We start from the raw sequence: 24,542 nt of genomic DNA, 5'->3' as shown, positions 1-24,542 counted from the left end.
TTTCTTGTAATCCCAGAACAAGGCAGTATTAAGTTGTTGGCTCCCCAATCATTTAAACTCTAAGAGCTACCAGCAATGGCCTGGATTTATTATGCTCAAAGGAGTTGCTGTGGAAATCCCCACTGAAACCTTGGAACAGTGCAAGATAAAACCAACAATCTGCGAGAAGGATTTAAAGTAAATGCCCCTAAGAAAGAAACAAACTAGGCTGAAGAGCTTTTGTAAACAACCACCTTCATAAAAAGCTGAGAACTGAAAAATAACTTGAGAATTCTCAATGAAAGGCATTCTGAAATAAGACCTGACTAGCATGTTTCGGGGGGAGAGGGCTTTGTTTCTTGAACACAAATTACTTTCCCCTTCTATTAAGTACAATAAAAGCTGTTTGAAACATCCTTCTGAGCAACCTGACCCATTAAATTGCTCATCTAGGGATTTCACTGTAGAGGAGTCAGTGGGTGGATGAACTTACTCAAAGCATATACTTTAGCTTCTACATCTTTGTAAGAGAAACAAAATTGAGAATACCTGCAACAATCTTTTAAAATATATTTAATCATGTTTTCTGTTCCCTTCCTCTTGTAGCAGAAACTAGTAAGGAGCTCCACAAACTCTTCAAGATGCATTTCAAAGCAATCACTAAAACTAGATTATTAGACATTTGTTTCTCCACTTAAGTGGATATCACTATTTTATTATATTTATTGGCTTCTTCATGAAAAATTAAGCAATCAGATTATGACAAATACTATTTCTAAACATCTGATGAAGGGATACGGAAGATACTGAACAGCTCTTCTACTTTTATTAGTAACTGACAAACCACACCTTTAAGAAATGTTACTTATATTGACTTGAGAGAGGATACTGGTACTTACTTTACAAGCTCTCGTCCCTCTGATCCAACCAAATATTCAACTAGCCACTGACAAGCATCAAAACTTTTAGAAAGCAATGCATCAATGGTGGCAATCCATTCTTCCGTATCAATCCTTTAATGAAGCAGAGACAGCAGGATCAGTAAAATAGCAGAATTCCATATCTGACTTTTTCTTGTCTGATCATCAAGATCTGGTGTTTCTAGAGGTAGTTATTCTGCTGTGCAGCTTTCAGGACAGCAGGACCCGCCGACTGGTCAATCGAAGGGGAGTGGTTTGACTCCTTTTTCTGGGGAGCTACTGCTTCCACCACTGAAAAATATCTTAAGAATTTAACAAGATACAGGAACTCAGATGCTCTCTTTGTTTCACCTGTCTACAGCACATAAATGACCCATGTCTTGATTTGAATTGAAAAGATGTTGGACAGCACAGGACAAAATAGTGAAACACTTAGGGGAAAAAAAACCAGGCATCGCATTTTACTCTCTCAAATCCAGCCTAGCCATTCCTGCACTGAGATCCAAAGGGTGGGTTTCGACATTATTCATAAACTCTGCAATAGTCAGAACGAGTATCGATTTATTTAAAAACTAAGAATTTACTTGGGCTCATAAAATACCAGAATTTAGAGTTCTTATTTCTCAACTCAGAATACACGCTAATTAAATCTGATAATTTTACTTGTATTTAAATCCTTTCTACCCCCACAACGATGTTATGGATGACACCGATAGACACGGACAACTGCAGTAGAAATAAGTTGTCAAGTTTCCCTCCCGGGATTTTCTTGTGTTGGGCAAATTCCATTTGTATTTGGAATCCCACAGCTGGAGACTACTGCTGTGCTGGTGAATATCAAGTGGATTTGTGGAGTCAAGAGGTTTAAATGCAATGCTTCAAAAAGTTACAGGATTTACAAGTCAGCAGATCTCAGCGAGTATACCCATAGAACACTAACATGAATCCTTACCTGAGTTTTTTCTTGGTTCGTAGATAGGTTTGGAAGAGGAACTGGACCGCTAGCTGTAGGCTCACCTTTGCCATACATGGGTAATAGGGGTGTTTTAGCTTAGTCTGAAAGAAACAACACATTCACTCCAGTCCAGCAGTACCACTTTTCTGTTCATATTTGTAAAGAATCAATAAACATAGCAAACTACTCATTTTTTAAAGTTCTGCTTTATTTGGAGGCACATTGGCAGGCTCCAAATTTTACCTACACTGAAATGAAGACTCTCCAGCTCAGAACACAAGAGGAATCTAAAACTAGGGCTATACCTTTGTTAAAATATGAACTAACTTGCTGAAAACCCCACCCAACCCAGGACACTGGTTTGTTTACTGTTCCATTATTGTGAGTAGACAGGACTGTATGAGCTCTAGGACACTGGAGAGTGCATCTATCAGAGCTGATAGGCTTGTAAATAATGTCCCTTTAAAGTTGGAAGCGTTGTTTTACACAAAGCTTCCAGAACTGGAAAAAGAACGATATGATGGTGACTAATATCAATTGTGATCCACCCTTCATACAGAAGGGAATGCTAACCAGCCAGAGTTTAGCAACTTGTACTCCTGTTATACAGTTTTTTAATTACAGAAATTTAAATCATACTTTTGCACATTTTATTGCAGCCTGATGACAACTGTTTCCATTATCAGGAACGGGAAGATAGCACCAGCTTTTAACTAGATGCTGTCACTAGGAAAGGTAATTGGAAATATTGAATAGTTTAAACAAGAATTCAATTAAACCACCCAGCTGCCTTTCTTCAGACTGGGGCCCAAACAGCCTTCTGTATGCCCTCCAGTCCAATATTATAGCACCCAAGGATTAAAATTCTGCTACTTACAGCATTCAGAGAAGCTAACGACAGAACAAAACTGAAATAGTCAGTACTGTACACATCTCTATTCTTCATAAATTTCAGATTTTCATCTCTCACCATCTGTAAAGGAAAAGTGGTTATTGTTAGTAATGGACGGCAAGAAACCATTACATCCTCCCAGGTCACAGTGCTCACATTAACATTCCAATCCTACCTACTCCAGAGGGATCAGGAGTGTTTGGCACATGGTCACGCAATGAACTTGTTTGTGCTCTGAGCTCACTGTATTGCTTGGGGGAAGTTAGTACTGAAAGACTTCCATAAAGACAATTATTTTCTCCCAAAATACGGTAAGAATCACACTAGCAGAATGAGACTAATTTACCCACTTGCCCAGCAAAAGATAGCTTGTGGTTTTGTTTGTATTTAACAATGTTACAAGATTACGTGCCAAGAAAATGAAAGCTTAGGATATCACTAACATGTGCTACACAAGTTACTGGACCATAAAATTAGCAGGTGTAACAAAGAGTCACGATAATGTACATGCATGCAGAGTTTCCCCCACGCAAGTTGCACTAGAAGCCTCACACTAAGTTTAAAACAAATTCTGTTTTCTGTGACTACATGTTTTAAACACCAGACTGCACTGTAAATCCTCCTGTACTCCACTGCTTAAATGGTCACCAATTCTCCCTCCATTGGCTTCCCATCTTACCAAGCCAACTTCAAAGCCCTCACAGGAAGAGGGAACATTTGTATGTCTGAACTTGTCTCCTTCTCTTCCTTTTGGTTTCTCCCATTCTCCTCACCTTACTGCTCTGACCTTTTGCTCCAAAAACAAGGACAGCTAGATAGAATTCCCATTTATCTGCCAAATATCTTCTCTATTTTTCTTTAGACTCACTTCAAGGACTCCATCCTTTCTGCTCTGATCAATCATCTCTTCACTCTCCCTTATATACATGGATTTTAATGTTCATTTAGATTGTTTTAAACTAAAAATTCTTCAAGGCAGGGAATCTGTCAATCGATGTTTTGAATAATATGGTGTAAAAGTACCGTGCTGTACAATTAGTTATTAGCACTGGATTGATGACTATAGGAATGAGTTAAACAGTCCTGAAACATTTTCTACCTTTAATCTAGTTTTGTTTTCAACAAATCTATTTCTACATTAGGGTCAGCTTCAGAACAATGTATTTCACCTGCTGTGCCTAAGAATAAATGGACAGAAGCAGCATTCAGTCCCTATTTTTGGAGTTCTTTACCTGATATATTCGTACAGGCATTTTCTCTACAAAGAGTCCCTTCTTCTCTCCTTTTCTGACCAGCTTAGTCAAGATGGAGAGACGGTCACTGTTGGGTCTGTGTGGTCGAGGTGATGACTGGGGTGAAATTTCTGGAGAAGATGGAGCAGATCTAAGAGACAGACAAGTTTAATGCTGATAACTGAATCCTGAGAGAATCTTGCAAGGCAATTTTCAATATACCAACAGGAAAATGTCATCTTAATAAAGTGTTTTGATCCTTATCTACATATATTTTTGGAGGCTGTTTGAGTCAGTGTCAGACCTCTCACTACAACAGTGGTGGGAGCATGAAAAGTTACTCATGGAAACTGCCATAAACATACAGTTAAGGGTAACATAAAATCCCTCCTTTACCTGTAAGGGGTTAAGAAGCTCAAATAACCTGGTTGGCACCTGACCAAAAGGACCAATAAGGGAAGAAGATCCTTTCAAATGTGTGGGGGGAGGTTTTGTTTGTGCTCTCTTTGTTTGCTCTCTAGGGACAGAGAGAGGGACCAGGCAGGAAAAAAACACCTCTCCTAAAACCGTACCTGAAATAAGCATCTAAGATTACAAAAATTGTAAGTAAAGGAAGGAAATGCATTAGATTATCTTTTGTTTTAGCTTGTGAATTTTCCCTATGTTAAGAGGGAGGTTTATTCCTGTTTTTTGTAACTTTGAAGTTTTGCCTAGAGGGGAATCTTCTGCGTTTTAAATCTTATTACCCTGTAAAATTACCTTCAATCCTGATTTTACAGAGGTGCTTCTTTTACCTTTTTCTTTATAATAAAGTTCTGCTTTTAAGAACCTGATTGGTTTTTAGTGTCCTAAAAACCCAAGGGTCTGGTCTGTGCTCACCTTGTTTACCTATTTGGTTGGTATATTATTCTTAAGCCTCCCCAGGAAAGGGGGTGAAGGGACTTGGGGGGATATTTTGGGGAAAAAGGAACTCCAAGTGGTTCTTTTCCTGAATCTGTCTCTAAATCACTTGGTGGTGGCAGCAATACCGTCCAAGGACAAGGAAGGATTTGTGCCTTGGGGAGGAAGTTTTTAACAGAAGCTAGTAGAAATAAGCTTAGGGGGTCTTTCATGAGGGTCCCCACATCTGTACCCCAGAGTTCAGAGTGGGGAGGGAACCTTGACAGAAGCAATAAAAAAGTATTCATTAAGAGCCTTCAAAAAAACAGGGTAGACAGCATGCTCCTTTGGGGGACAGGAATTATCCTATTCTTAGTTTTGTCTATGGTATCTAGATATCATGGCATCAGCAATGCCTCAGATAGGAGGATAAACTTACAGTGAGAGATCCTCAGCTTCTTGCCGTACAACGCTGACTCGACTTTTCTTTGGTAAGACTGGAGAGTTCTGATCCGAGACTCTCTGGTAAAACAGCATGTAGGCATTCCAGTACCGCCGACGCACATCGGGATAAGGGTTAGCTTTAAGGAAAAATGAGGTTCAAGTCAGTCTTTGTAGGTATAATTAGCTTTATAATCTCTACAGAGGAAACATAATTAATGCAAAAGGTAAACTATATAAAGTAATCTTAACCATTTTACTCCCAGTCTACTCTGAGGGAAGTGAGCACATAAGGCATGGGGCTACAGGGAATTTGGTTCAATAAGTATTATTCAACCCTCTCTCTATAAGCAGTGAAAACATTCCTCAGTAATGTGGAAAACTTCATAAAAAGTTGCTTAGGAAGGTTTCCTAGTCAAAATGTAACTGAAGACATTCTAATTCTAGTCACTCCGGGTCAAAGTGTTAATTCAAAATAGTAACTCCTAGTATGTTTGGATAACATTTACTTAATTTTAACTCTGCAGTGAATTAGTATGAAACAAAGCCACTATTCATTAAGCCTATACTTATTACTTACACTGATCATATACTTTCGGTCTATACTCTCCACCAAAACATTCATATTCCAAGGTTTCATCAGTTAACTCAAATTCTTCAACAACGGTGTCATTGAATTTATACCATTTTCCTTTTCCACATCCCCTATGGTCAAACACAACAGAAAGGTGAAAGAAGTTACAAGATAGGTTTGAGTGCCTTAAATTAAAAAAAAGCAATTCTCTAGCAATGAAATTCCTGAGACTGGGTCTGCTTTGATGGTGAACAAGAAGGGCTTAAAACAATTCTTAAAGTTACCAAAAAAAATAAAATAAAAATTACTTTAATGAAAAGGTGCGATTTAAAATTCAAAAGCATGAAACATGTCATCTAATGTTGAGATATCATTGACAGCTGCCATCTTGCAAGCCTGCATGGAACCCTAATGGGTATGTCTACACTGCATCTAGGAAAGAGCCTTCCAGCTTGGTTAGACAGACTTCTGATAGCAAGGCTCACCATAGCACACTAAAAAGAGCTGTACAGACTTTGCCACCTGGGCTGGAGATCAGGCTCTCGAGCCCCCTGCCCCTCCCCAGCCAGGCTTGAGTCCCAGCTGTAATGTCAAAGCAATGTCTACACAACTATTTTTACTCACTAGCATACGTCTGTCTACCCTGGCTGGGTGGCTTGTGATCAGATGCAGCACAGACACACCAAATGACATTAACTGGGGTAGCTTACAGGATTGGACGTTCGTTCACACTAGATTTTCAACTTTTTCCAGAAGCGCTTACGTTTTTTTCAGTAGCTCGCGTCTTTGTTGGTAGCTTTAAAGGACTCACTACGTTTAACAAGGAACCTGGGATGTTCCTTTTAAAACAAGTCATCTTCAGACCCAGTTGCTTTGGTCCTAACCCACTAACGTGTGTGATCATTCTCATTCGTTACCTCCTGTCCTTTATAAAGGAATAATAGTGCCCTGCATGGGCTTGGCCACTGTGCACAATCACACCAACAAGCTCGTAGTTTTCTGTAGGGGCAACTTTTTTTCGTGGGGATCCTCCACCTCCTTGATCTGTATTTCTCCCGTTGTCACCAACTTCTGAAGAGGAATCTTGTCGAGCCATTCCTGAAACTGTGTAGGGTTCCATGTTCAACATCCAGGGAAACTGTTCAAAAGCAAACATCTTGGATTAAACTAAGACACCATCTGGTATGTTACCAGCTTACTGTAGTTGTATAAAAACACAGATTTACTCATAAATGCCTTATACACAGGAAATATCTAATGGAAGTGCTGTGTTTTTGCCTGTTATCCGCACAATGTATGAGTTATCCAGCATTTCTTTAAGAAGCAGGTTTTTGCTCTTGCTTTCCAGGCCATCAAGGACTTGAGAGTAAAGTGGAAACAACAGACTAAGCCCTTGAAAGACTCCACAGGGAGCTACATTCAAACATTATCACTGCAGAGAAGATCACTATACAATGGTCTCTGAAAAAAATGCTTTTTTGAGGAAGGGATAAGGGAAATATGGGGATTCAAGAGGAGCCCCAGGGGGAGAATATAGAGCAGTTATCTTACCCTTATCTGTTCATCATATTTAATGGAGCGGCCACTCTCCCAATCAAATCCAAATCTCATCAGGTGGATCACCAAAACACTGGGCAGAGCTTTAATGCAGGTGCGCTTCACTGTAGTTCTCTTAAAGAGAGAAGAAAGTCACCTCTGTCTAGATACTCATTATAAAACATTGTACAGTTCCTGTCCAGTCTAAATGATTTTTAAAGAATAATGTCCCAAAATTGTACACAGTGCCGGATGAATGTTAGAAACGCACACACAAGCAATGAGCGACGTGTATAGAACCCACGCAGACTGGGTTATTTACACCTCTAGAAAAAAACATCTTATACTATCCAGTTGCTTATCTGAGTGTTCATGATATAGAAAACTCAAGTCATAGGGGATGGAACTTGATGTTTGGTTAGGGCAAAAGATTTGGATTTAATCTTGTGATTGTGAATGAAAGACATTGTTCCCTCATATGCCATATGAAATCTCTCTTCCTACATCCATGTAGGAAACAAGTTAATACTCAGGCTATGTCTACACTTGACTTATGTCAGGAAAACTTTTGCTGATCAGGGGTGTGAAAAAAAAAACATACCCTGACTGACAAAAGCTGTAATGACAAAAAGCGCAGTTGTGGACAGCGCTGTGTCAGCAGGAGACACTCTCCCGCCACCGAAGCTACCACCCCTCCTTGGGGGTGGTTTTATTTTGTTGGCATGGCAGCTACGTTGCATGCCTTACAGCGGCAGGACTTCAGCGGCACAGCGTACACATAGTTTAAGTCACAGTGTGTATTTTAATTTCTCCTCACTAAAGTAAAATACCTTTTCTTTGCATTTCTCACAGTAGTATGCATTACTTCCCTCCAGAACTTCTCCTCTAACAAATTGATCCAATGAAATTTCCAGACTTTGACATGAAGTGACTCCTAGATTGAGAGCCATGAAGGCTTCTTCGCGCTCGTACCTAGATTCAAGAGGGGAAAAAAAAAACCCATTAAAATATTAGAGAACAAAGCAAAACATATCTAGCTTAGATATGTCCTCCTAGGTAGAATCTTCAATTGTTAGAACAAAGGTTGGAAATCAAGAAATGTGAGATTTATTCCCAGCTCTGCTACTGGCTTGCTAAGTGATCACAGACAAGTAATAATCTGCTTATCAGTTTTCATAAAGATAAATAGCCACTTCTGGAAAGTATAACTCGTATAAAGAGGATCAACTCAAAGTAGTTACAATTTCTGGTCAGAGCTTTCTTCACTTTTGTTGAGACTTCAGCTGCTGATTAGGGTTATTTTCTCACACCTATCTGACTTGACAAGAGAACCATGACTTAGAATTATTTTCTATTTGATCTGTTATAAGTGGCCATCCACTGGTTACAGGGCTCCTGCTCTCATTTTCAGCTTCTATTTTGGAGCCACCAATTAGAAAAAAAATGTGATGACCAATATAAGGAATTATGAAAGCCTTAGAATTTTAGCTTGGGAATGCAAGATTTTTCCTATAATAGACAAGGTGCTGGAAGCGTTTTAGTCACCAACTGTTTACAAAGTACCATTGTGCTCTCCTTTTTACAACTGGAGACATCACATGGTACTGTACAACTAGGTGAGAAGGTTCCAAATTTGCTTACGTGACATTAATATATGAGCAATTTTAAACAAGAAAGAAAAAGTAGTCCTGAATTCTGAGCCAGTAGGACACAGGTATAGGAAATTATGTTATACAGGGCAAACGGTCAGTGAATATTAAAGGGATTTGCAATACTAAGATTACAATAGAGTTGAAAGTTTATTCCTCCTCCCACATCTGTTACTTTAAGAAGCAGAAGTGAACTCCATGATGTACTGTCGCCTCATACTGCCTAGTTACTTACCTGTGAGGACAGTCCTTACAGATCTTCTGATCAGAGTAGATGCCCTGAAAAGTATTCTTAAATAGTTGGTCTCGTCCTATTTTCTGTTGAAGATAGAAAGTTAAAGTATCAGTCGGATATTTTTGTAATGTACAAAGAGCAGCATCCTGAATTTAGTCCTGGTTTTATCTATTACATAAAAAACCCTGTGCTGATGCAATGTTAAGGTCGCAAAGTACAAAAGCAGAAACTGCAGAAGTTAACTCATCACAATGTTAACTTACTTACACTGTGTACAGAGTACTTCATATATACACACACACACCCCTTGATTTTCAGTGTTTCATACAAGCTACATCACCAAGATGCATCGCCTCAAAAATCTGAAAAGCAAGTCGGTCTAAAATTAAGATTAGAGATAGTCTTTTATTTTAATCCCCATTTCATCACTCCCCCTCCCCATTTTACTTTGCTAGTGCTAAATCAATCCTCCTAAAATGCAGCATGTGTAATTCGATGCCACATTAGAATTTTTTCACAGACGTTTAAGGCAAATAGGAACAGGCATTTGGGAAGTGAAGTTCTAAAGCTTAAAAAAAACCCAGGCTGATCTCACATGAAAGATTAGTAACTGGTTTTTAATGGTTGTTCTTCGAGATGGGTTGCTCATGTTCATTCCATTGTAGGGGACTCCCAAGCAGTACCTCCAGAGGCGGGCAGGAGTTCATTGATGTGTCAGTTGCAACACAGCTCTGCCAAATCCAGCGTCATCTCTGGCCTGCTGGGTAACGGTGTAATGCATGGGGAACGTGTGTACCAAAGGCCATGTCGCAGCCCTGCAGACGTCCTGGATAGGAACATGCACCAGGAAGAGGCTTGAGCCCTAGTCGAGTTAGCCTTCACTATTGGTGGAGGCACAGCCTGTGCCAACTCGTAACAAGTGCGGATGCAGGTGGTGATCCAGCTTGAAAACCTCTGAGAGGATACTGGAAGGCCCTTCATCCTTTCAGCGATCGCCGTAAAGAGCTGAGTTGATCTGCGGAAGGTCTTGGTGCGCTCCAAGTAGACAGCCAGGGCACGGCTGACCTCTTGAGCGTGCAGGCGCCTCTCCTCGTTGGCTGAGTGAGGCTTTGGACAGCACACTGGGAGGAAGATATCCTGGTTGACACGGAAGGGTTGGCCTTGGCCACGCCTAAATCCCTACTCTTTCTGCGGTACGGTTCCGCTCTGGTCTGGCCTGTGAATCTCTGCGCCTGCCGTGGTTTAAATCTCTTTCTAGCATGGGACAGGGTGTACAGACCCAGCAAGTAAAGAGTGGCTCGAGTCTTTTAGGCTGTGTAATCTGCTGTCTGTTTGTTCAACAGAAAGGGCCGAGCTGTTGAATGGGAGGCCCTGGATGGACTGTTGGACCTTCGCCGACAGACCAGATGATTGAAGCCATGACACCCTTTTCATAGCCACCACAGAGGCCGCTACCCTGGCTGCAGGGTCTGCCACATCTGAGGCAGCCTGGAGAGAGGCTCTCACGATTGCCCTGCCCTCATTTAGCATGGCATCAAGGTCCTGCTTATGTCCTGCGGGAGCAAGTCAGCAAACTTGGCAGTGGACTGCCATATGTTGAAGTGATACCTGTTGAGCAGAGCCTACTGGTCTGCGATGCGAAGCTGTAGGCTGGCTGTAGAATAAATTTTCCTGCCGTAGCAATCAAGTCACTTTGCATCTTTATTTTTCGAGGTCGAGCTGGACCCTGCCTGTCACGCATGTTGGCGGCCGCAACCACTGGCAGGGGTGTGTATATAAGTACTCAAACCCCTTTGCAGGAACAGAGTATTTGAGCTCTGCCCTCTTAGAAATGGGGGGCAGGGATGACAGTCTGCCACAGAGCGTTTACGATTTTGACTACCCTATCATGCACAGGTAGAGCCATCTTTGCCAGGGCCGCTGCTGCCAAGACATCAAATAGGGAATCCACGGATTTGGACATCTTCTCCGCCTCCAATCCCAGGTTAGCTGCCACCCGTTTAAGCAGCTTCTGGTGGGCTTTGCCATCATCCTGAGGCACAGTCTGCGACGGGCCTCCTACTGCCTCATCAGGCAATGATGATGAGGCGGCCAACCCGGGATGAGGGGTGGGTTCCACGTCCCCTTCCTGGGGAACCACGGCCACTGAAGGAAGGGTCTCTTGGGCTCCTTGGACCGACGTGATGTCTGAGTCTGGGGGCAGTCTAGACACCAAGGCCAAAGGTCTTTCCAACACCTCTGAGACTGAGCGATGGGCCTGAGGTCCGCCAGCCTAGGGCACTGCCCAGGGGTTATAGATTTACCAGGGCTCAAGCCACTGACCCTGTGGCCACATGCTTGCAGCTTGGCTCTGGGAAGAACCTGCTCGCTGTGCAGGTGGCAGTTGGTCCCTGGGGGCCATCTACTCCTTTCTCTCAGAGCCCGAGGAGGAATGGTCTTCCTCTGGTGAGCACAGCGGCGCCACCATAGAGTAGGCTTCCCCACTATGTCTGGTAGTCTTGTGCCTGCCAATCGGGGAGCGGTATCGGGACCCCGCTGAGCCATGATGCGTATCCAGCGACACTGCTCATAGGCCTGGTAATAATCTGGAGAACAATGCCACCCGCTTCAGGAATGGTGCGCAGGCTCCGGTGACCGGAATTGGGAGTGCGGGGATCATCCACGATGCTCTGGCAACCGTGAACTGGGGAGCGGCGCCTTTCCGGTGACCATTGCTGGCATTCTGGGGACTGGGAGCATGCTTCTGTGGCCCGGTACTGGGGGTCCGGTGACTGATGTGTGGATCCTGGAGCTCAGTGTCAAGAACCTGCTGTGGGTCTGTGATTCGGGACACAGCAGTAGTCCTGGCGAGTGGGCGTGGGTACTGTGCTGTGGGGGTGACTTCTGCAGGGGTGCCATTGAGGGCTTTCCCCTAAAAACGGGTGGGTGGGAGGGATCCTTAGGCTTCTCTTTCCGAGGAGTAGGCAGCATCAGGAGGAGGAGGAGGTTTTTTGCCACTTGAAAGGCTTCTGGGGTGGACGGCAGCATGAGGTACCACATTCTTCTACCACTCCCTGGGGTAGGAGGCAGAGTGTGGGGTGGACTAGGCCCAATAGGTGAGGCTGCCGTGTGGCTGTGCTCTGGTGGCAGCGAGATTGCCTGACTAAGTCCAGGCTCGTCTACTCCCTTATCCTTGCGGGACTCCGGAGAACGCCCCGTCCCAGTGTGCTTCTTGGCTGGTACTGGTGCAAGGTCCGTCATCAGGAGGCAGCCGGTGCCGGGGGTGCACTTCTTGTCAATGCTTAAGTACTCAGCACTGAATCCGAATGTGCCATTTCCGAGGTCGGTACAAGAGCAGAGTCCATGAGGAGCACACGGAGCCTGATGTCTCTCTCCTTTCTGGTCCAGGGCTTGAATCCCTTGCAGATGGGGCACTTTTCACAAATGTAGGTCTCACCCAGACACTTCAAACAAATAAGATGCGGATTGCTGATCGGTATGGGCTTCTTGCAGGCTTGAAGCCCATGGGTGGGCATGCCCCATCTCTGGACTAAGGCCCTCGGGGGACTATGAATAAGTACACTAACACTATTAGGAACTGATAATTATACAACTATTTACACAATAAAAGGTCAAAGAACCACTGAAAGAGAAACTACTTGCTAGAACAAGGGGAGTGTTCTAGCACCGACTCTGGTGGTAAGACAGAACTCAGGGAGGGAGGGGGCCAGCAGGGGGCATATGCACGCCACTCCAGAAGGCACCAGAGCCAGTCCCCTACAGATTATACCACTGAGGGGAAAAAAGAAAAAAAAAAAATTTACGGCACCACTGCATGGGGTGAGCGCACACACCTACAATGGAATGGACATGAGCAATCTCTAAGAATTGCAATGGCCTAGAAATTCCAGGTGTGTTTCATCTGTTTATCTGGATGAAGAATGATTTCTTTGATTAGCTGTGGTATTTTTGGGGCAGGGGGAGGTGGTGAGTTTGTGGATGGAATTAAAGTAGTTCCTGAATATATTATGGCACCAATGCAGATATTGCTGTGAGTTCCCCAAATCCAGACAGGGAGAGTCGGTTTATGGAGGCCTGGTACTTTTTGGCTACTGTAAAATAATAAGGTGGGCCATTGAGTAGACTAGAAACTGCTCTTCAAGACTGCTTTCCATACCTTCCCACAAAGTAAGTCTCTTCCCATGACTGGGAGAGTGGGAGGCATGAAGCCACATTTGGAGCATGAAAGAGAGGGGGCCTTTTTTGGGTGTGGGAGGGTGAAACAACGTGCATAGGGAGATGTGGTTCATTTCTGGGCAACTTACAAGCACCATGGGAACTGATCTCACTGAGCAATTCTTAGCCAAAAGAAAATTCCCAAGCCAAACACTCCCATCTTAATAAAAGTTAAAGACAAATATCTGTCAATAACTTAAGGGGAACACACACTGAGAATATTGGCGTTCTAGGCCCTCCACATTAGAATGCCAGTAAACGAACAATTAAGGTCACCCAAACACACCTTAACGCGGCCTCCTATTTTATCACTAACCAGAATCAATGGAAACAAAGATTTAATCCTAGTCTCAAACAAGCCACATCTTCCTCACGTCACTGAGTCCCAAAGACAGGCATAATTTAACTGGCCTCACTGAACCATCGGTATAATTTAAATAAAAATACACCTGTGTTACATCAATATATCATATTAATTTTCTGCCTTCTAAAAGATCACATGCAGTCACCAGAAATGACTTCTTTCCCCACAAACGATCCCATTCTGGAGAGAAGCTTGGGAACAATTTCCCCTCCAAAATACAGTATTAATCAACATAATTGTTATATGATGGACTTAGAATAAATGCCATATTTTGGGCCATGAATCATGTGGGGCCTTGACCTAAAGTTACATTACCAGGAATTTAAGTGGTGGGAATCAGAGGCATCATGTGAAGGACTTAGGGTGGCAGGAATTATATTTACGTATCAATATATATAACCAAAGTGATTTTTGCCAGAATTCTGGCCACCACAGGCAAATTACACAAAGAAACCGGGTTAGCAAATTTAAGGTGCTAAAGCCACAAGTTATGAACTTCTTGGAGTCTATCAAAACCGCATTTCCCAAAAGCCCATCCAAAATGCAAGGAACAATAGGTGTGCAGGGCAGAAGGTTGGCAGGGCAAAACTACAGTTCATTTTAAACCTCTGTATTTTGTTATCAAATATTAATAAGATTTTGTTGCACTTGACTAAAATTGTTAAGAATGACAGCAGTTCTTAACTTACTTTTCAAAGGTGCAGGGACAAAAAACCCCACCAAAAACACAACAGGAACCCACACACACTTCTACCTTGAGGTATTCATCCATCTGATCTATAAGGCTAGTAAAGAATTCATAAGCATCCTGTTGCTCTCGAACATAAAGTTCCTTATTCCACATCTTGAAGATCTATAAAGACCAAAAAGATTAGCAGTTTTATAGTAACCACTGTTGCCATAAATATAAAGGGAAGAAGGGTAACCACCTTTCTGTATACAGAACTATAAAATCCCTCCTGGCCAGAGGCAAAACCCTTTCACCTGTCAAGGGTTAAGAAGCTAAGATAACCTCGCTGGCACCTGACCAAAATGACCAATGAGGAGACAAGATACTTTCAAAGCTGGAGCGAGGGGGTGGGGGGAACAAAGGCTCTCTGTCTGTGTGATTCTTTTGCCGGGAACAGATCAGGAATGCTCTTCAGAACTCCTGTAAAAAGTCAGTAAGTAATCTAGCTAGAAATGAGTTAGATTTCCTTTTGTTTAATGGCTGGTAAAATTGCTGTGCTGAATGGAATGTAGATTCCTGTTTTCGTAACTTAAGGTTTTGCCTAGAGGGATTCTCTACGTTTTGAATCTAATTACTCTGTAAGGTATTTACCATCCTGATTTTACAGAGGTGATTCTTTTACTTTTTTCTTCAATTAAAATTCTTCTTCTAAGAACCTGATTGCTTTTTCATTGTTCTTAAGATCCAAGGGTTTGGGTCTGTGTTAACCTATGCAAATTGGTGAGGATTTTTATCAAGCCTTCCCCAGGAAAGGGGGTGTAGGGCTTGGGGGGATATTTGTGTGGGGGGAAGGGAAGACGTCTCCAAGTGGGCTCTTTTCCTGTTCTTTGTTTAACACGCTCGGTGGTGGCAGCATAGGGTTCAAGGACAAGGCAAAGTTTGTACCTTGAGGAAGTTTTTAACCTAAGCTGGTAAGAATAAGCTTAGGGGGTCTTTCATGCAGGTCCCACATCTGTACTCTAGAGTTCAGAGCGGGGAAGGAACCTTGACAACTGTAAAATGTGAAATTTACATCTTTATGGCTTCTACGTACCTTAAAAAGGATGTTTATTAGTTTCAGACCAGACAGATGTATAATTACTAGTAAGAGTCAGAAATATTGACATGTTTCACCACGTCTGAATCCAAGTCCCACGTATTTACTAACTAGGAAAATTATATAGGTTGAATAAAATGGAAATGATACCTTCCAAAAGTTCTCAGGTACATAATACTGCAATTTGCTTTCCATCAAATGGCCAAAGAGAGATTGAATTTGATAGAATACACTGTCATCTGGATTGTCCATATCGTCGTCAATTGAAAGCAATGCCTTGGAGGGAAAAAATAACCATCCGTAACATGACTTATTTGCAAAAATGTCACGTAAGAATTTAAATTAATAATTCTGTTACTACTGTGCATTTAAACAAGGCACAAGTGTTCCGAGAAGACAAAACTGAGTTTGTGAATAAAAGCTTACATTTTAGATAAAACTTGCAGTGCTAAACAATAGATTCATTTAAAAAATTCCTTTTTAAAAACAGATTTTGATATTATAACCTATCATTTCTCTTAAGAATTTGCATGTCCTGAGCCATTCAGCATATTTCACACACTCCACATTTTTAGACGCAATAAGAATCTATTTTGGGACTTAAATGAATTTACAGTAGAATTAATTGAATATTTGTAAAATAATTTGACTAATTTTGCAGTGTTTGACAAATATTTGACTAAAACCCTTTTATTTACTCAGCTCTGATTTATAGTAAAATCAAAGTATCGGTTGGCAGAAAGCATCTGTCAGAAATTAAAAGTTAAATTTACCTCAGGGAGACCTGGCTGCATGTATAGCTGCTGGAAGACTGCATTCATGTAACAAGTGGCACCACCGTTCTTCAGCCCCACAAATCCTGAAGTGGATCGACTGTCCACAGGTGGAAGATACTAAGGGGAAAATTGACATTTCTCTGTATCAGTAGATTATACAAACTATGGACTCCAACAGCTTATAAATCACATTATTATTATTATATAGGCAGTTATAAAAAGGTATGCTGGCTGTTAAACAACATTTTCATACATTTCACTGAGATTGAGTCAAATTTGTGAGAGCTATGCACACAAGTTATTATAATTGGCTGTACAGCCAATATTGAATATAAGATACCTAAGAACTGTCTACAAAGTTGTATACCTTTTAAATCAAACCAGTCAGGGATTTTAGGCAATAATTTTATTTATCAAGATGACAACTGCCTAATAGACTCAAAAGAGGGCTTGCTCTTGGGAAAGATCAATAGGTATGCATTAATTCAGATCTGATTATATCACTTTAAAATGAAGGCTCTGGAACATTTGCGGTTGGAACAAGGAAGTGGCTAAAAGCAGTATTTCAAATCACACTGAATAATTTAAATTGCATCAAGGCATCTTACTTACATCAAACTCCTTGGTAAGTGTTGGGTCAGGCTGATGGTGCATCGAAAGCAGCTCTTTTGTAATAAGCTGAAGATTGGAAGGTGAGCTATCAGCCAACATCACTAGCACTTCATAAGCTGCTAATCGGCTATCCACTGTACTGCACCTAAAAAGAAAACCATAAGTGGGATCTAAATGGTAGGTAGTCATACTCCATAATTTTAAATTCTGGTAAATCTTGTAAGTCAGACTGTGTAACCCACTTATAATTGCCAAAGGAAAACAAAATCAAAAGATGTTTAGTGACTGATTCACAACTTGCTTTGAGAATTTTATTCCCTGGACCTGTACCAGTGAATGCTACTCATTTTGTGGGAAGAGATCCATTTGTGCTGAAGATCAAAAAAAGAAGCCGCAAGACACCAACTGCGCACATGCGTCCCGACTGGGCACTGCTACTGAAGTTCTCTGATGAACGGTGCTGGGACGCACTGACACCTGAAGTGGAGCACTCACAGGGACACCACTTGAAGAAGTAGTTATTTAGCCATCTCCCCACAGTGATGAATATTCTTCAGGCTAGAGGACTCCATCACCTGTAGGCCAAGACACCATGCCCACTGGGTACAACTCTCTGCTGTACATGAAGTTCTTTATAGGTTTGACAGGCAAATCCTTTGGAATTTAGAGATTAGTGGGAGTTTAAATGCAAACAGGAATTGGCAAGTTTTGGTACAATCCTTTATCAAGTGCACCAGTAGCTGATTTTTAAAGTACTCAAAGATATAGCTGGAAAGTCGACCCATTGCACTAATCCCCATATCTTACAATTCCAGCCTGCAATCTAGCTAGGCAAGAACTTGTACAGTGTGAACAAAAATGCAAATTCTTTTCTTTACTTTGGGTGAAAGTCCTGCTGACTGATGGCAGCACTGCCAGCTGGAGAATTGCTGTTCAGGATAATCCTAGATGCTCGGAAGAGGAAATCATCTAATAACGGTTTAATCAAAGATGAACCTGTAAGAAAGCAAATCCACATTTAATGTTAAATATCTGCCTTATTGCTACAAAGACAGTCAAATCTTGTCCATATCCAGAAAGCCACCTACTTAGAATATCACCATGCTAGACTGTCAGCAGCAGCAGGAACTATCCTATTTTCTTCATGACTGATTTTTTTCAAATCAGACACTAGTAACTATCAAAGGAAAATATGCTCAGAATTCCTAGATGCTGCAGCGGTGGTGCAGCAGCAACAAAACTATATGCAGCCACAATATTGATATTCTCCTGTAAATTTCCTCCACACCGACCATGGCAGAAAAAAATATATCTTTAAATAATTCACTACAAATCCCAAACAACCTGCAATGAAGAACATGGTTACTAACTCAGGTACATTTTTCCTTGTAACTCCTCACTACTTCGCCCGGTACAAAATGGCTTCATAAAGCTATGTCTACACTGACGGTGGTGTGTAAAATACAAACACTGCATGCCCAGCTAGCATGGGTATAAACAGCAGCGTAGAAGGGAAAGCATGGATTTGGTGAGTAGAGTGCCCTAAACACATGCTCTCTACATGCCCAAGCAGTGACTAAAACGTCCACACCTCTAAAACGTCCACACCTCTAAAACGTCCACACCTCTAAAACGTCCACACCTCTAAAACGTCCACACCTCTATTTTTTGCAGCATAGCATCCTGCTGCCAGAGACTTTCCCCACCGCAGTGAAAGGCTCCAGCAGTGGAGAAAGGCTCTGGCAGCGGGGAACTCTCAGAGCCTTTCACTGAGGCATGTAGCTACACACTGTAGAGACAAGTGTGGGTGTAGGCTGCCTTTCACTGCTGTGTGTAGCTACATGTGTAGTGCCTGTACTCTCTACACGCCATCATAAGCATAGATTTGCCAAAGACACTACCTACTTCTTTATTAACCAAAACCAGACATCTTCAAGTGATAAAGAGATCAAACTCAAATTGGTTTATGTACTTTGGTACACAAAAGGATACTCACCGAGCATTTCCTTTTCTGCCCCACACAGTGAAAGAAGAGTCTTAATGAGCCTCAAGTGTCCTGCTAATAAAATGTTGTCAGCTTCACTGGTCTCACACTCAGCTGTGCGGTTGGGTTCAAAGTTATCCAGCCAAGTGATCTCATCTTCTAACATGACAGCTGGGCTGATCTTCAACTGCTCCATTTCAGAAGCTATGGAATAAACAGAGAAAATCGAAGTTACAGACATGAAGAACTTAAATACCGATAGACAATCCCAAGAATTTCACAGATTCAGTCATTAACAATGGATATGGCACATTACATTTCATGTCAACAGCAGGCATTTAGTTATGCAGTTAATTAACAGCTCATGAAACTGCAGCTCACCACCAACTTATTGATGTTCATTGTAAATTGGTCAAAAGAAATTTAGCACATGAAAAAGAGGGGCAATGTACATATCTATACAACTACAGGTAATGCATAACCATGTGTAAAAAAGATGAAATAAGAAGTCAAAGTCTTTAAGGTGAGCATTTTTAAATGTGCATGCCTGAAGTTAAGCATGTAAATTCATAGTTAGACACCTAAACTGAAGGCATTGAGGGCCACAGGTGCTCAGTACCTCTGAAAACCAGGCCACACAGGGAGGCAGCCAAGTCAAAAGCCAAGTGTCACTACATGACAAGATAGGGGAGGAATATAAGGGGCAATAGGCAAGAAGGGAGAGAAAGGGAAAGAATCTTAAAATGAAAAACAAATATTAAAATATACAAACAAAAATGAGTATTAAGCAAGGGTACAGGCAGTATGAGTTGAGGGGGTGAACCATTTTTTAAAAAGCATAAACATAAAAGCTTGTGTTGCCCCCATTCCCTGACTTCTCAATGTCTTGTCTACTTAGACTGTAAGCTGTCATGGGCAGGGACTTGTCTTACATGTCTAAGTGCCTAGAACACTTCTGGTTGCTATATAAAATGTCATATTAGAGTTCGCATTCCAACCTCTAACACATACTTACAAGTGAGATCGTCCAGTAACTGGCATCTCAGGTCAAAATACTCTGTACACTGGGATAAGAGCCTAAAACAAAGATGAGTAATTACAAATGGGGAGAGGGTTTTTAAATAAGTCTAGACCTTAGAGCATTTGCTTAAACATGTACCATCCACCCACCCAATCACACTGTTATAGATCTACATATTTATACCTCCACATGCACACCACTGTAGCTTCAAAGCAGATTTCTTCATAGCAGCCACTTTTTGAATTTTGGACTGATAATTCAATTTTTTCCCCTCACCTCACAAAACTACATATTAGATGATCACGTACAGTTGCTAGAATGAGGAGAAGATGCTTCAGGTTCTTAAGTTATTCTTTTTCTACCATGGTGGACATAGAATTTGCATTTCAAAATTAATGTTGAATTCAATTTCCCAACTAAAAAGCATTCCTCAGAAAAGTCAATGGAATTGATATCTACAGTCTAAAACGTAATGGGCAGGGATGGAATGTGTGAGGTCAGTGTCACAACTGATGGGTCCAGACTTAATGTTCAAAGAACCAAACATCTTTGTTTGGCATTCAGTCTGGACTCTCCTGAATAAAATTTCTTGCCATTAAACCTTGGATAGATGGAAGCACATAGTGGCACTTCCATGCATCCGGGGCAGCATCCAAGATCTAAAGGTTACACCCGAAGATACAAATGAATTGGACTCTAATGTTCACCGTCTACTGTAGACAGGAAACTTTAAAAAGTCTGACTGGTGTGGTATTAGTTGACTGCTAAGGTTACATCTTCTTCACACTTCAAAGATTTTGAAAATCCTTAAGGCAAAAGACTTTTTCTAAAACGTGTGAATTTTCCTTTCTGAATAAACATGCATGTAACTTGCCTCTGGTTGATTCCTCTCATGATGCTGGTTGGTGACCAAAGAGGCAGCTGAGCAGTGAGAATGACACTTAAGAGAAACTGGTTTGGTTTTTGTACATCTGGGTGAGTTGATGTGTCTGTCTGACTAAGGGTATATAATTGGTCACAGGCAACGCGACGAATCTGAAACAAAAGCATTGAAAGTACTCTGTATTTCACGTTCCCCAAGGTACACATACTTTGATCAGAAATCTATAACAAAAATATAAGTTAGAAATAGGAAAGCCATAATGGACTGTGTGACCCACTGAGTGTGGCTTTTTGTCCCCCTGTGGTGGCAACACCATATCAAGTTGGTTATAAATTTGCTACTGCCTCTGAGCTAATGGCCCTGGGTCGTTCAGCTCAAGTAGCAGAGACTTGTGCTTTTAGATCCATAGGTCTGTTTCAGCCCTTGCAGATGACCCTTTCGGGGGAGTCATTACAAAGCATGCCATCCCATATGTAATCCTTTCACATCTCAAGTTAAGCCGCACTGGATATGAATCAATAGAATGGCAGACCTCTAAAGAGCCAGCAAGTGCTGTAGAAACAGTGTTGGCAATTTGATAGATGTCATTCTTCCCTCCCAGGCAGTATTGAGCCAATGACCTAACACAGCATGTGAGGATTGAAGAGATGCCTTCTTTTGGCTGAGATATTAAAGTAAGATCCTAATCACTTGTTGTCTTTAAGCACTGTGGCTCTATTCATAGATAGGGATGCTGGCCAAATTCCAACTGGAGTAACTTGACTTACTAAACTCTCCATAGAATTTTAATTGCTCTGCTAAAGAATAATAGAATACCATTTATTTAAATATTTTTGGATGTTTTCCCCATTTTCAGATATATGGATTTCAATTTACAACACAGAAAATAAAGTGTACAATGCTCACTTTATATTTATTTTTTATTACAAATAATTGCACTTGAAAAAACAAAAGAAATAGTATTTTTCAATTCACTTAATACAAGTACTGTAGTGCAATCTCTTTATTATGAAAGTTGAACTTACAAATGTAGAATTACGTACAAAAATAACTGCATTCATAAATAAAATAATGTAAAACTTTAGAGCCTACAAGTCCACTCAGTCCTACTTCTTATTCAGCCAATTGCTCAGAAAAACAAGTTTGTTCACATTTGCCGGAGATAATGCTGCCTGCTTCTTTTTTTTTTTACAAAGTCACCTGAAAGTGAGAACAGGCACTCGCATAGCACTGTTGTGGCTGGCATCGCAAGATATTTACGTGTCAGATATGGTAAAGATTCATATGTCCCCTCATGCTTTGCCCACCATTCCCGAGGACATGCTTCCATGCTGATGACGGGTTCTGCTTGATAATGATCTAAAGCAGTGCAGACTGACACACGTTCATTTTCATCATCTGAGTCAGATGCCACAAGCAGAAGGTTGATTTTCTTTTTTAGTGGTTTGGGTTCTGGAGTTTCCACATCGGACTGTTGCTCTTTTAAGACTTCTGAAAGCACGTTCCACACCTCATCCCTCTCAGATTTTGGAAGGCACTTCAGATTCTTAAACCTTGGGTTGAGTGCTGTAGCTACTTTTAGAAATCTCACACTGGTACCTTCTTTCCGTTTTGTTAAATCTGCAGTGAAAGTGTTCTTCAAATGAACAACATGTGCTGAGTCATCATCCGAGACTGCCATAACACAAAGTCTATGGCACAATGCAGGTAAAACAGAGCAGGAGACACACAATTCTCCCCCAAGGAGTTCAGTCACAAATTTAATTAATGCATTATTTTTTTAACGAGCGTCATCCTCATGGAAGTGTGTCCTCTGGAATTGTGGCCAAAGCATGATGGGACATACAAACGTTTAGCATACCTGGCATGAAATACCTAGCAATGCCGGCTACGAAAGTGCCATGCAAATGCCTGTTCTCATTTTCAGGTGACACTGTAAATAAGAAGTGGGCAGCAGTATCTCCCGTAAATGTAGATAAACTTGTTTGTCTTAGCGATTGGCTGAACAAGAAGTAGGACTGCGTGGACTTGTAGGCTCTAAAGTTTTACATTGTTACATAACTGCACTCAAAAACAAAACAAAACAAAAAAAATCAATTTGTAAGTTGCACTTTCACAATAAAGCGATCGCACTACAGTATTTGTATGAGGTGAATTGAGAAATACTATTTCTTTTATCCTTTTTATACTGCAAATATTTGTAATAAAAATAATATAAAGTGAGCCCTTTGTATTCTGTGTTGTAAATTGAAATCAAATATTTGAAAACGTAGAAAAACATCCAAAATATTTAATAAATTTCAATTGGTGTCTATTGTTTAACAGTTGATTAAAACTGCGATTAATTTTTTTAATCACAATTTATTTTTTTGAGTTAATCACGTGAGTTAACTGTGATTAATCAACAGTCCTAGTATCAACACAAAGATTGCAAAGTCAAGCATCCAAATGCCAAGAAACCCCAAATGTTGTTCACTTGCCCATGGTGGACATGCTATATAATTTTGTAATATATTAATAAAAGGTAAGAAGAAGTGTAAACAGACAAAGGAGAATGAAAAAAACTACCTATCATAAAATATATAGCATATGCTATGTGACCAAATTAGTGTGGTTGGCGCAACCTTGACTTTCAGAATATCCAAACTTTTGAGGGCTTGTTCTCAATCACATAGAAAACTAATGCTAGGAGGCTTTTGCATTTAGCTGTATGTTACAGACGTTTGGGTGAGCACCTAAGAATTCACATGCTTTTCCAAACCTCTTTGACTGGAAAGCTAAAAAGAACAGCCCCTTGTGAGATTCTCAGTCCTGACTGGAAGAGTGATAGTGTTAACCTTCAGACCTCCCCAAAACTGGGTTATTCAAACTAGTCAGCATAGTCTTACTTTCAACTAACATTGGTGTGACAGAGCATGAATAGACTTAGCCTGAGCACTTGGTAAACATCCCCACATGGGGAAAGTTAGGGAGATAACTGGTTAAGGACTGAACAATTAGCCAATTAACAAGGTGGCTCAGCTCATCAGCTGAGGACATCTAGAAGAGAGACAAGAAGAGTAGTGGGAAGAAAGAGCTAGAGAAGCCCAAGTTCTCAGGGAGGTGAGATCTCTCCCCACCTCACCCTGTGCCTAGGGAAAATGTAAGAACTTTGAGCTGTGGGGAACTTGTTCAGTTATATTCACACTGTACATAAAGCACTTGATGTTGAACTTGCCAGAAATCCCCCATGAAGACTGTTTGCAGAGAGGAATCCAGGGTAAGGGAACACTGCCCTGTGACAACTAGTCATAGATGAAGCTAACAAATCAAGATTATACTCTCACAGTATGACATAATACTATAAAAAGGTATAATTTTTAACTGAGACAGGGATTAATACTGCAGTCAGTGATGTCTGATTAATATGTTCTATATATTACTCAGTCAGATAATGAAAGTGCTGAAATGAATATTTTTGTCTGAGACCAGTAATGTAAACAAGATGTTATATTGCAGTGGGATCAGTGAATGACTTAGAAATCTTTATTCCAGCCACTCACCTCGGCACTTGGTGATCCAAGTAGAATGTCAATGATGAAGTCAGCAACACAAGGCAAGCTGTAGAACGATCCTAAAAATGAAACAAT

General features: G+C 41.1%; 1 protein-coding gene across 5 annotated transcripts in view; it reads right to left on the bottom strand.

Annotated features, from left to right (window-relative positions):
- USP24 (ubiquitin specific peptidase 24) overlaps positions 1–24,542 on the bottom strand; it is a 111,776-nt gene that overhangs the window by 25,933 nt on the left and 61,301 nt on the right. For all 5 annotated transcript variants that reach the window (XM_073357590.2, XM_073357591.2, XM_073357594.2 and 2 more), the window contains 19 exons: positions 24,456–24,526; positions 20,905–21,065; positions 20,025–20,086; positions 19,022–19,213; positions 17,904–18,021; positions 17,026–17,170; positions 16,411–16,530; positions 15,788–15,913; positions 14,626–14,724; positions 9,293–9,375; positions 8,239–8,380; positions 7,424–7,543; positions 6,790–7,010; positions 5,879–6,003; positions 5,297–5,438; positions 3,979–4,129; positions 2,732–2,827; positions 1,852–1,955; positions 879–992 (listed from right to left, as the gene is read on the bottom strand). In XM_073357590.2, coding sequence (XP_073213691.2) covers positions 879–992; positions 1,852–1,955; positions 2,732–2,827; positions 3,979–4,129; positions 5,297–5,438; positions 5,879–6,003; positions 6,790–7,010; positions 7,424–7,543; positions 8,239–8,380; positions 9,293–9,375; positions 14,626–14,724; positions 15,788–15,913; positions 16,411–16,530; positions 17,026–17,170; positions 17,904–18,021; positions 19,022–19,213; positions 20,025–20,086; positions 20,905–21,065; positions 24,456–24,526 — 2,392 coding nt within the window. The remainder of the gene's footprint in view (positions 1–878; positions 993–1,851; positions 1,956–2,731; positions 2,828–3,978; positions 4,130–5,296; positions 5,439–5,878; positions 6,004–6,789; positions 7,011–7,423; positions 7,544–8,238; positions 8,381–9,292; positions 9,376–14,625; positions 14,725–15,787; positions 15,914–16,410; positions 16,531–17,025; positions 17,171–17,903; positions 18,022–19,021; positions 19,214–20,024; positions 20,087–20,904; positions 21,066–24,455; positions 24,527–24,542) is intronic.

This window comes from Lepidochelys kempii, chromosome 8 (genome assembly GCF_965140285.1).
Source record: "Lepidochelys kempii isolate rLepKem1 chromosome 8, rLepKem1.hap1, whole genome shotgun sequence".
Lineage (NCBI taxonomy): Eukaryota > Metazoa > Chordata > Testudines > Cheloniidae > Lepidochelys > Lepidochelys kempii.
The sequence above is the reverse complement of the archived record's forward strand: the minus strand, read 5'-3'. Positions and strand labels throughout refer to the sequence as shown.